This window comes from Myotis yumanensis, unplaced genomic scaffold (genome assembly GCF_028538775.1).
Source record: "Myotis yumanensis isolate MYYU_CA2020_CCGP unplaced genomic scaffold, mMyoYum1.0.hap1 SCAF_18, whole genome shotgun sequence".
NCBI lineage: Eukaryota > Metazoa > Chordata > Mammalia > Chiroptera > Vespertilionidae > Myotis > Myotis yumanensis.
The window spans coordinates 24379800-24393464 of NW_027223769.1; the positions used below are offsets into that span (position 1 = coordinate 24379800).

General features: G+C 35.0%; 1 protein-coding gene across 2 annotated transcripts in view; it reads right to left on the bottom strand.

Moving 5' to 3' along the window:
• The window catches only part of AP1G1 (adaptor related protein complex 1 subunit gamma 1), an 81728-nt gene that overhangs the window by 26819 nt on the left and 41244 nt on the right, over nt 1-13665 (bottom strand). For both annotated transcript variants that reach the window (XM_070398750.1, XM_070398749.1), the window contains 6 exons: nt 9412-9553; nt 7768-7864; nt 6277-6353; nt 2756-2851; nt 2043-2123; nt 1738-1836 (listed from right to left, as the gene is read on the bottom strand). In XM_070398750.1, coding sequence (XP_070254851.1) covers nt 1738-1836; nt 2043-2123; nt 2756-2851; nt 6277-6353; nt 7768-7864; nt 9412-9553 — 592 coding nt within the window. The remainder of the gene's footprint in view (nt 1-1737; nt 1837-2042; nt 2124-2755; nt 2852-6276; nt 6354-7767; nt 7865-9411; nt 9554-13665) is intronic.

Consider the following 13665-nt stretch of genomic DNA (forward strand, 5'->3'; position numbering starts at 1 on the left):
TGGTATTTTATGGCCTGGAAAGACCAGAAAGTTCATAAGATAAATGATGGTGTTTGATGCACAACAATGTGAATGTACTTAATGCCACTGAACTACAGACTTAAAAATTGTTAAAATGGTAAATTTTATGCTATATTCTAGCATTATTTTTTTTTTAATGAAGATGATCTCTATACATGAATATGGACTAGTTTCAATATAACATTAAGTGAAAAAAGTGCAGAACGATATACATGATATGCTACCATTTTGTTTGAAAGGTGGGAAGAGGAAAAGAACTAACCTAAGTTATTTTGGTTAATGTAATCTAAAAAGAACTATACACAAATATTGTATTATAGTAAGTTTATTTCTTATATGACTATGGACAAGTTATTCTTATATTAATAAATGATTGAAAGAATGAATAAAATCATGAGGGAAAATTCTTCCTTACAGAAGAATTTCAATTATTTAATGAGGACAATATGAGGGAAAACAGGAAAGTATCATTAGATTCACCGCCCTAACAACTGCTGCAGACAAGATCTTCTGATGAATAAAATTGATGGCCAAAAGTCTGAGGAGAACAAGATATCTGCATAGTCGTAAAGCATCTCCCCCAAAATATTACAAAGGGAAAAATAACTTTACAGTGGAGAGACACAGCAGACACCACCTTAACCAATGATCAAGTTAATATCATCAGTAGCGAGACAAATAGATATAGCATGTATCTCCTGATATGATATTAAGAAAGGCACATCACTTCTATGATAGTCTTGCCAAAAAAACATAACCTCAATCTAATTATGATAAAGTATCAGAGAGAGCCAAATTGGAGGACGTTCTAAAAAGTAACTGATCAGCCCAGCCAGCGTAGCTCAGTAGTTGAGCATTGATCTATGAACCAGGAGGTCAGGGTTCGATTCCCAGTCAGGGCACAAGCCTGTGTTGCAGGCTCGATCCCCAGTGGGGGGTATGCAAGAGGCAGCCGATCAATGATTCTCTCTTATCACTGATGTTTCTACCTCTCTCTCCCTGTCCCTTCCTCCCTGAAATCAATAAAAATATATTTTAAAAATAAAAATAAAAAGTGATCAGTGCTCTTCAAAGTGTCAAAGTCATGAAAGAAAAGGAGAGATAGAGGAACTGTCACAGACTGGCGGAGACTAAGGAGATGTGACAATGAAATGCAAAGTGGAATCATAGATTAGCTCCTGGAACAGGAAAAGGACATTAGTAAGAAAATTGGTGAAATCTAAATAAAGTCTATAATTTAATTAATGGCATGGTACCGATATTAATTTCTTAGTTTTGATAACTACATATAGTTATGCAAGATGTTACAGTACAGAAAGCTAAGTGAAGGGTGTACAGAAACTCAACTGTTTCTGTAAGACTAAATTATTTCAAGTAAAAAGATTTTAAAAGTGGGGAAGAGAAGAAATACACATATACAAACACATTTATTAAAAACATCTCTGAAAAAATACATTATAAAATGGTAACAGTACTTCCCACTAGTAGAATTTAGAGTCAACACGTGAAAGCTACAGGCAGATGTTTTCTTCCCTACATATCTTCTGTACTGTTTGAATTATTTTACTTTTTGTGTTTATTTCTATATAAAAGCAAATATTTAAGATTCTTTCCAAAAATTAATTTTCAAATGGAATTCATTTCCAAAGTGCTAAATCCAAATCAATTATTCTAAATGAAATGTTTAGGGAGAAGAAAATATTTTAAAAGACTTACTCGCAGTCCACTCTCTGACTTAATATCCATGATAGTCAAAACCGTTTCATAAAGAATAGCATTTCCTACATTTTTACTAGTCTCTGTATTAGTGGCAACCTGAAAAGACACAGAGGGCAGTACACAATGATAAAACAATGCTTCCAAAAAATATCCAGAAGTAACAAGAGACATTTTGTGATTGATTATAGTCACCAATGAGAAAACACAAATAAAAACTGCTCCCTATAAACACAATCATTCCACTCCCTGCTATACTAAGATGAACATTTAATATAAATATAATGCAAGTTTGGTCTACTCACCTGTGCTAATATATCATTCATAGCTTCACTTGAGTCATCATCATTTCGTCCTAAAATTCTTAATAACCGTAAAATTCGTACCTAATGTGCAAAATATGAGAAATGTCAACAAATTATGTCTGGAACAAAGGAACTTTTTGCTTGGTATGAAATTCAAGTATCTTAAATTAAGTCTAAGATCTCCCTTAGAAATGGTCAAAATTCAAACAGAAGAATTTTAAACATTATCTCTAGAGACATGACATGTGTTTCTGTGTCTTAATGAAGTTATTAGACAACCACACTGTGCCACTCCACAGCTAAAGGATGCCACCACCTGCAGAGCTGCATTACAGGCTTACCACGAAGACACTGAGGTTCAGTTCCAGACCACAGCAATAAAGTGAGTATTGCAATAAAGCGAGTGGTAACCTTTTTGCTGGTGGAGGGTCCTATTTTCAATTTGTAAAAAATAAAATGCAACATCTGCAAAGTGCAATAAAGCAAAGCACAATAAAACAAGTATGCCTGTATACTGATATCTCTATGTAGTACACAATTTTGATTATTACAACTATAATTTCATTCTATTAATCTAATAAAATACAGACTTGTGTAACTATTCATTTATTAACTATCAAATTTCTACCTGACACAAACTTAAAAGGGAGGAAATGCTCTATTCAAAGCAATTAAACTCAAACCATATATTCAAAGCTTTCTTTCAAGCTCACCTGCAAAAAGGGGTCACTGATACCAGAAACATCATGTTCTGGTGAATATCCGGACATGATGAGGTTCTTTAGAATACGAACTAATTGGGGCACAAGCTGCAGGGAAGAAAGATGCATCAAAAAACAGTGAACATCAAAGACTTTCTCATGAATAGGTAGGTAATTTGGCTTAGAAAAAGGGTACAAGGGTCTTAGTCCAAGCAAATTCTATTGATACAATATACTAGTATATTGTTAGTGTTGGTTAAATACAACTTAGGAGGCTCTAACCAGTTTTGCTCAGTGGAAAGAGCGTCGGCCTGCGGACTGAAGGGTCCCAGGTTCGATTCCAGTCAAGGGCACATGCCTGGGTTGCGGGCTCAGTCCCCAGTAGGAGGCGTGCAGGAGGCAGCCAATCAATGATTCTCTCTCATCATTGATGTTTCTATCCCTCTCCCTTCCTCTCTGAAATCAATAAAATTTATATATATATATATATATATATATATATATACACTTTAGAATTAAGATAATATATATATTATCTTTCTTAGGAGTATTTTTACCAAGAACAATTTAAATTCAGATAAAATTAGACTTTTTAACTCCAGAGTTATATATGCAAAGATACTACAATAACAGCCAGTCAGAAAGCCTATGGGAACTAAGTAAAACAGATGCCTATGAAGCATATTGCATTTCTACTTCTATAGATTGACATACTTAGGTGTGGCACAAACATGCTCAGTTTTTATCTGTTCACAACATTTGGATATAGTGCTCGCTTCACATATACAAACATCTGAATATAAAATGGTATCATACCCCAAATACTGGTGACCTTATTAAAATTATAGTTTTAAAACATACTATCTCAAATTGAGAAAAAAAAAATTTCTCCTCTTGAGATAGGACTAGTTATGTCTTTTTCCAACTAACAACAGAGAATACAAAAGCCTCCAACATTGACCAAGTGTTTAACATTGACCACACAAATAATTGTATCTTTTACCTTAAGATGATGCCAAAACCATGAATAATTTCCTTTCCCTATTCTCAACTCATATGACACCATTTTCAGTAAAATTTAATTTCAGCACCTAATTATACAGACTGATCTGTCACCTGTTTTCTTGTCTAATCTTACTAAGGAAACTCTACATTCCTTACGGTCAAAATTCCCTTCTTGTCCTTCCTATACTTTGTTCATTTAGTCATAACACAAGAAGAGGCAATTTTATTACCAAGCTGAACTTAAATATGCTTTAGATGTTATTATTCATTTCGTTCTATTGATCAATCATTTAATGTTAAAACCCTAATCCAATATGTTTGCCACAATAGGAACTTTTCCAGTCTCCAACTAAAAACTCAATTTAGCTACACAAACTCTAAATACCTAAAAATTAACAAGTGTCCACAGTGAACTGAATCACCTTTCTTTCTGAGGCAATCAGAACAGCCCCAACTTTGCTACATATAATTATTTTTTCTCATTGTATTTGGACTCTGTCTCCTCCCTACTCCCCAACTCTAAAAGGGAATCAAGATCAGAACAAAAGTCAAGAATGCCCAAGGTATACACTCAAAACATTTTCATAATCCTAAGACCACTTCTAAATATAAGAGAGCTGTGTAAATTTAAATAAGTTTGGCCATAACACTTTAGAATTAAGTGATTCATAAAGTTACCCACACAAAAATCTAATTTGAATGACTTCAAAATTAAAACAAATCTAAGCCACAGAAAGAAGCCACATTAAATGTGTCAACTGTGGGCAGATTTATATTAGAGGTAAAAATAATATAATTTTATACACTGCTTTAAAATTAACGTAATAAAATCAGGATTATCTAGTTAACAAGCTCTGTACAAAAAGTCTCGCCTTGCATACTTTCCAATGGCCTACTTTTTTGTACTACACATAACCCTAATTATTTTTTAATCTGGTTTAAATCTTGAAGAAGTCCTTTCTCCTTGTTTTATTCACTGCCAAAAGGCCAGCACACCACATCAGATCACCCTGGGACAAAAGCACAAATGCCTAAATGTTCAGCATAGTAAATCTTGGAACCCAGCTTTATTATTCAGACAAAAACACAAATTGCTAAAACTGATGACAGGACAAACAAAAAGTAAGATGACAAAGGGAAAGGCTGTAGCCATGAAAATCAGTTGATGCCCACCTGCTCCACCTCAAAAATCCTTTTTATATTCCAACACTTCTAGGCAAGATAGTGCAGGTAAGGGGGAAATAAAAGCTCTAAGTCTGAACTGAAAGCTCAGAAGTACACATGAAGCTTTCTAAAGTCTGAGGTTACCCACATATGGTTCTAAAATATCTACTTCAAAAAGTAGTGTTTGTGTCTAGGCTCCAAACTGATCTGGAATTGCCATCACCAAAACCACTGGGAAACTGCTCAAGGTTTCTCAAGCAAAGATAAAGGAAAGGCAGAGAAGGAGGCTTACAATGCAGGAAAGGCTACAACTGAAATCCAAGGCTGACTTTGGAATCGAGTTTAAGTGACAAGACAAAAAACTGGACTAGGGAGTTAGCCAAAAATGCTAGAACAAATAACTCACAGTGTTAAGCATAGCTTCAGCATTAGTATATTTTTAACAGCCACATATGTGGATGGATACACAAAAGCTACTAAGAACCTAATGCCAGCATGCACCATCTAAAAGAGGGTTAATTCTTACCTTTTCATTCTAACATACAGCAGGATTCCAAACAGACAACAGGAACAAAACATACAAAGCAAGCATTAGGGACAGATACAGGTCTCATACTATTTTACAATAATTTAATCAAGACATAAACATCTAAGGGGATGAAAAAGCAAAAAAAAAAAGAACTGCTATTAGAACCTCATCAGATCTAAAGTACAAAGTAAGCCCCACTTATGGAGTGGTCAGCGCCCTATTAAAAAAAAAAAAAGTAAATGCATGTAACTCAAAGAACAGTCTTTCTCTGAGTCCTCCTTACTACTGCCTTCTAAAAGTAAGTGGAGAAAACAAAAATTTCCACTTTAGAATGCTGTAAGAAAGGGAGGAAAGGAGAGAATTAACAAAGCCAGAGACTTCCATCACGGAAGTCAACAGCCTAAAATGAACAGTGGGGACCCTGTATTCGGTAAAAGTTAATGTCAGTCTGCAGTTTTCACCTTTTAAAAAAAAAAATGAAATCACCTGCCTAAAAGTAATAAATAAACCACACAAACACATTCTTGTTTATAATCTGACCGCAGGTTACATTTTCTGACTTTAATGTGAAAACAGCAGACAAAGCACATGAGAAATTGGTGTGTCTGCTGACAATGAGAGAAGATTTCTATTATAAAAGGTAAAAAACATTTTACTATTGCCCAGTTCTTATATGCCTAAACCTGGCTTCCAGCCCTAAACACAGTGGTGCTGGTTAAGTCCTTTATTCAGCTCCATAGCTTCCTTTCAAAAGAAAATTTATAAGTGAGAACATCATGTACTTTTCAGGAAAGTCTTTTTCAGAAAAGACTTAGGCATATCGAATGGCACCTACCTTTCTGAAATGTGCAAGCATGTCTGGGCTTCGCTCACACATTTCTGTGAGGAGGACTACAGATGTGTGAAGGACACCTGAAAGAAAAGAGCAAATGAAAACTAAAAATGAGGCTGTATTTATTAGTCAACTTTATAGAACAGGACTTTGAGATCTGAAGGTCACTTTCAAAAGGATAGTTGCTACTTTTGTTTTCTAATCTCCCAAAGAATCTAAGCATTAAGGTGAATACAAAGGAGGTATTTAATAGATGCTTAATAGTTAAGTCAGTCAAATTACAATATTTTAAACAATTATCTGACCAAAATAATTGCTTTCTAAAATATGACAACCAGTCCAGACAGCCAGTGTGGCTCAGTGGTTGACTGTCAATCTATGAACCAGAAGGTCACAGTTCAATTCCAGTCAGGGCACATGCCCAGGTTGCGGGCTCGATCCCCAGTGTGGGGCATGCAGGAGGCAGCTGATCAACGATTTTCTCTCATCGTTGATGTTTCTCTCTCTCTCCCCCTCTCCCTTCCTCCATGAAATTAATAAAAATATATTTTAAAAATTAAATAAAAAAGACAACTAGTACATGTGTCTCTCCATCTGAGAATACACATAAAGACATGCTCACAGTCAATATAAGCTAGGTATCATCTGCTCCATACTTAATATGCTCTTAGCTGAGTTCTGATAGACAATTCAAGAAGCAAACATCTTAATGAGAAGTTAAATTTCCAGATAAAATAAATCAGAACTTGAAGGTACAGTCATTGTGGATGACAAAATGAACTTGCTTGCTCCAGAATGACTGAAAAGAATCACACAATAGTTTCCACTAATAATAAGTGCCCTAAACTTTCATTTGTTCATTTTTTAGCCTTCTAGTTTTAGGACTGAATTAATCAAATTAAATACACCCTACCATTTTTTTCTCTTTGCATTCAGGACACATGCATTTTCTTTACTCAAAACTTGCTTCACTGACTTCCAAATAACAATAAAATGTTTGGGAAACAATAGTTACATATTAATTCCTCTTAACTTTTATATAAACATATCTGAGTACGCATTACAAATTCCTGTTACAAGTATCCTAAAAGGATTTTCACAAATCTTATACTTTTACCACAAAACAATAAAGAAATAGTTTTTTTTCTCTAATATAAAATAGCCAGGAAATCAAAGAATTTTACACATGAAAATTGAGGGTAGGATCATTTGTATATTACAATGAATATTAGTAACTTAATACAGTACTTTTAGTATAATAAAAGAGGACCAGAAATGAAAAACAAATTTACTATGAAGAAATTAATCTCTAATTGTAAAACTAGGAAATGAGAGTAGAAGAGAGATTGGGCTGATCAGCCCTTCCTGGAAAAGTGTCCAGCACAGCAGAAAGGCAACTCCACTGCACTGAGAAAGAAGGCCAACACTGCTCAAAGCTTTTTCTCTTTCCCCTTCTCCATCAGTACTTAACCAAATGCACCCAAATTACATTACCATGGTTCTTTTCATTCAGTAAGTTTTTTGTTGCTGGTAAAAACATCTCCATAAGTTCAGGAACCTTCCTGATGACATGAACAGCACACAGTGCTGCCTATAAAAAGAATTAAAAAGATAAAAGATTTATTTCAATTAAGACAGGGCAACCAATCTTATAAAGAACAACGACGAAAAAAACCCTTATCAACTAGTTCACCTACTAGAAAAATAAAGAAAAAAAAAGATATCAGATTTATTAACAGGTTAGGGCTTTCTAATTTGTACTATTGCATCAATGAGAACTTCTAGCTCACCTGTCCCTCTATTCATATATTGCAAAATAAGTAGATAAAAACTTTCTAAACTAGACCATGGTTAACATGAATTTACCAAGCAAGTTACATGTAACTTATGTGGACTTTCAAAGTAAAAAATAAAGTCTTCCATCTATGACAATCATTCCTGAGTAAGATGAGCAAACAAGGATTTTACAAAAACATCATCCAACTGAAAGATATATACTGCAGATTCTTGAAATCTGCTGTTACTTCTCATAATACCTATATCTTCCTCAAGTCACTCTCTCCTGACTGACATCAAGAAAATCATTTGAAAGATATTTAGCTAATCTCTCCTGCAGAAAAGATGGTCATAGCTTGCTCACTGGAATGAAAGGTACTTTCAGAGACTGATTTTGGTTACCCTATAAAGTTAAACTAACCATATTTGTTGAAGTAGAATACTATGTAAGTTTAGATATATTAACAAGAAAAGGTTTTAACTAATTCTTCCCATGAGAAAAAAGATTCCCCCCCCCTAATTTGCAGGAATGTACTATTTAAGGAAATAATGTACTTTCTGAACAAGAGCAGCCCACACATTCTTTAAGAGAAAGAACTGGATTTAGTTTACAGCCATCGTTAATAGAGTATGATCCTGGAAAACAGTTTAGGCCTTTCAACGCCTCTGCCTCACACCATTAATATAGAAAGGCACAGTAGTGTGTCTTCACTTCTTGGAGTTCTACATTTTATAACTTTTATTTATGAAGGTTTTAGGGTTCGAACACAAAAAGTAACAATAAAATGTTTACATCAACAAATAAAAAAAGCGGACAGCATTGTTATCCATTACTACTCCATCCGACATACCAATTTTAGAAAGTGTGTTCTTTATCATTCCCTAATAATTATCTAGGTCCCAATGGAAGTGCACTTCCACAGATTTAAAGGCACTAAGACAAAGGCATGGGCACTAATTATTAGGATGGAAGTAAATTTATAAATATTGATTCATTATCACTTTAATACTGTTTAGAATCAGGTAATTTAGGAAGCAAATATGCCATCTAGGATATTCAGTTACGGTTGGTTTATAAATCATTTCCCTGAAAAAAAGGAATTAAAAGAATTAAAGTGTTCACAATCACTTATCAACTGGAGAGTTAATTAGTAACCAAAAAAACCCCCTCCAAAATCAATATAAAAATAGATTTTGATTTACAAACACCTGATTCATATATAATCATTTAAAATACATTTACTGCACAGAGAAAGACATGTTACATATTAACATCTGAGGTTTCAAAGTGAATAATCTGCTTTCTCATTTCCATAATACTCCCCAACATTAACACAGACATTTGGTTTTATTAACAGTTACCTTTTTTCTTAAGTAAGAGTTGGAGGTTTTCAGGAGTTTCTCTACCTCTCCTGCAAGATCTCTGCACATTTCTGAGGAGCCCATACAGCCGAGGGTACAAAGTGCTAGCCCCTGTACATACTGCGTGCTATGATTAAGATCACTGCAAAAGAAAGAAAAAGGTAGAAATGAACGTGTTGTGTCTGGTGCTCCCCATGAAGAAGTTTCACAGACTAGCCCTGGCCAATGTGGCTCAGTGATTAGAACGTCGGCCCTCATACCAAAGGGTCTCGGGTTCCAGTCCCGGTCAAGGGCACATATCTGGGTTGCAGGTTCACTCCCTGTCCCCTTTGGGGTGTATGCGGGAGGCAACCAATCAATGTGTGATGTCTCTCTCACATCAACGTTTCTCTCTCTCTCTTCCCCTCCCTCCCTTCTACACTCTCTGAAAAAGCAATGGAAAAAATATCCTCAGGTGGGAATTAACAACAAAAAGAAGCTTCACAATCTAAAGAGGTAGCTCTGAATAATTCATAATTTCTCCAATAAGGAAAATGATTAATAGGGTTATATCTTGGGGAAAATATTTATTCTAACTTTATTACAAATTACCAATACTGCAGCCCTAGTCAGTTTGGCTCAGTGGATGAGCATTGACCTGCGGACCAAAGAGTCCTGGGTTCGATTCTAGTCTGTACCTTGGTTGCTCAGGTTCCTCCCCAGCCAAGGCCCTGGTCGGGGCTCTTGCAGGAGGCAACCAATCGATGTGTTTCTCTCACATAGATTTCTTCTCTCTGTCTTTCCCTCTCTCTTCCACTCTCCCTGAAAGTCAATGTAAAAATATCCTCAGGTGAGGATTAACAACAACAACAAAAAATTACCAACACTGCAAACTGACTGATAGTCCCTCCTACAGGCTTACAACTTGATGTTTCCAAATACCAAAGCAACAAAAATCAGACATTATCTCTTGGATATTAAAGGCAACCCACTTCAGAAAACTCAGCAACCCACTGACAATAAAAACTGGTAATGATAGAAATATGAAGCACAACTGTATCTTTGAAAGATGTTTAATACGCTCTACAACTAACAAAAATAGTTCAATATATATTAACCAAAACCTTTCCTCCCCGAAAAAGTCAGAAAACACAGGTAAGCCTACCACTTACGAGCAACAACTGATGATATTTGTTACCAATAACCAAGTTTGGAAAATTTGTATTACCACTATGAAGTTGACTTGTCTATCTACCAGTACTTTAACTCGGTGAACCAACTTTTTTCCAAATGCCTTAGGCATGATTAAAAATACCAAACTTTATTGATAGGTTTCAGATTTTACATTGTAACTAACCCTTAAGAAACTACCACTTGTGTAGTTTTGGTATACTATAAAAGACTATCCATAGTTATTTGCAAGATTATTAAAGTCATCTTCCTTTTTCTAACTACATTATCTATAAAAGGCTGAATCTTCATATACTTCAATTAAAACATAGCACAAGAGCCCTTGGCTCAGCGGATAAAGCATCGGCCCGCCGACTGAAGGATCGCAGGTTCAATTCCAGTCAAGGGCACATACCTGGGCTGCAGGTTTGATCCCCAGCCCCAACTGGGGCACATGCAGGAGGCAACCAATCGATGTGTTTCTACCATTGATGTTTCTCTTTGTCTCTCCCCTTCCCTTCCACTCTCTAAAAAAAACCACACACACACACAAAAAAAAAAACCATGGAAAAAATATTCTCGGGTGAGAATTAACAAAAACAAAAAACATATAAGAAATTGAAAACAGGAGCATCTACTACAGAGATTTTTAAAAACGTAAAATAATGCCATTCTTCTCAGTGAATTGTTTTTGTTATGAAAAATATTTGTTTTTTATTTAAAAATATTGTTTATTTTAACACGTAAGGGGTTCATAACTGGTCATTTTAAATAAACTAATAAATGGTTTCAGTCTTTACTGAAGAACAAAGGAAGGAAAAGAAGGCCAAACTGCCCTTTCCACCAATTTGAATACTTTAAGTTAAAATTACTGGTGAAATGAAGCTTACTAACCATGGCTTTACCATTTAAGCTTCCAGTTGCTAAGAATATTTAGTTGACTTTTCATTCATTTTACAATAATTAATTTGCATAATGCAAGTTCTTAAAATATATCAAATTTTTAAGGATTTAATGTCTTAGGAGTTTTCTAGGCCAATGAACAATGGGGTAAACATTCATTAAGAAACATAAAAACTGCTGGTACACTATGATGTCCTATAATACAAAGAGGGGGGAAAAGGCACACAAAAAAGCAAACAGAAAAATCCCATTCATTATCATGTTAAAAAAATAAACAAATGACCGAAGTCCTTCAAGAGATCTTACTGAAAGTGCCACATCAATTTCCAACTATTAGTAACTCTCTCCTAAATTCACTTGGTTTGGCTGGGTCTCATTATAATTAAACACAAAGATTTCTTGTTTGCTTATGTGCCTCATTCTTCAATTTTTACCAAGCTATACTTGAGTTTGGTATTAACTCTCTAATATGAACTTGCTGCAAGGCAGAACTGCCAAATTATCAGCATGTGATTGAAGGCTTGGATAATAAGGGCAACAGAGCATGAAAGAACAAAAATTTGCTGTCCAGAGTAAATGTATAAAAGAGTCATGCTGAATATCTAGAATGTAACCTCCATGACACCAAGAATCTGTTCCATTTTTTAAATTTTCCATCCCCATAGCTTACAACAGCTCCTGGCATGCATGCAACAGGTATGCAATAAATACTGGCTGAATAAACGAATCAACTTAGTATTTTCATTATTAATATTTATTTCAAGACCAAAAAAAAAGATTCTCCCAAAATTAAGTTCACAGACTCAATATATTTACATGATAAATGCAATATTTACAACCAAATCATAATTCTTAGTTTGGAATTTTTCATTGTCCATTGGGAAATTGTTTTTTTAATACATTTTTATTGATTTCAGAGAGGAAGGGAGAAAGAGAGAGAGAGAGAGAGAGAGAGAAACATCAGTGATGAGAAAGAATCATTGATCAGCTGCTTCTTGCATGCACCACACTGGGGATTGAGCCCACAACCCAGGCATGTGCCCTGACTGGGAATCGAACCGTGACCTCATAGGTCGGCGCTTAACCACTGAGCTACGCCAGCTAGGTGTCCATTGGGAAATTTTAAAGTAGAACATTATTTTTCACAGAAAATTATAAGAGTTCAGTATCTATAAATTTGATCACCTATATCCCCCCAATTCTATTTTACGTCAAATACACAAATACTGCAAATGAAATAGAAATCTAAAAAAGGAGATTAAACAAATGAAAACAATCCAAAAAGTACTTTTAACCAATAGGCCATCAGAACTTCTATGCTTTTCTAACAGAACTTTGTTATAAGAGAAATGCTGGAAAAAACTGCTAAATTCCCTGCTTGGGTCCTCTAATTTCTCCATAATGGCAAGCATTCCTCGGTTTGTAAGCTAAACAAATATGACTGAACTAGTAGATCAGTAAAGCACCCATCCAAAAAAAATGACTTGTACACAAGTATTCATAGGGCTACATATAATCCCACACAATGGATATCTTGAATTAGATCACAGACAAGATTTCTATTTTTATTTTTAAGTAGTGTTTATTCAGAATATACACTGGTAATTCTTTAATAAATATAAGATTTCATTATTCATGTTATTCAAAGTCCTGGAACTATAACATAAGAAAGCTCAGATTTACCAATGCCTTTTCTATTCTATGAAGGCCCAAATGTTAGTTCATTGCTAAATTGTGTTCTTATGCCTGAAGATGTATAGCAATACCTTTATTTAATTAAATTATCCCCTACAGAAGTTTAAAGCCTTTGCTAAGTTTCTTTCCATATAAGCTACAGAACCAAAAGCAATTGAAATATATTCTAGAAAGTAAATATAAAACCAGTAAATAGAAGATTTACTGATATCATATTATAGGAAAGACCTAAAATCACAAAGTAGTTCTTAGAAGGAAAGGTTAAGGCTTACTTCTTACTCATGAACACAGATGACAGTGTGGTGATTTTGGGGGAAGAGAGTGGGGGAGGAAGAGAGTATAGGGGGGATAAATGGTGATAAAAAAAAAAAAAGAGAGAGAAGCCGAAACCGGTTTGGCTCAGTGGATAGAGCGTCAGCCTGCGGACTGAGGGGTCCCAGGTTCGATTCCGGTCAAGGGCATGTACCTGGGTTGCGGGCACATCCCCAGTGGGAGATGTGCAGGAGG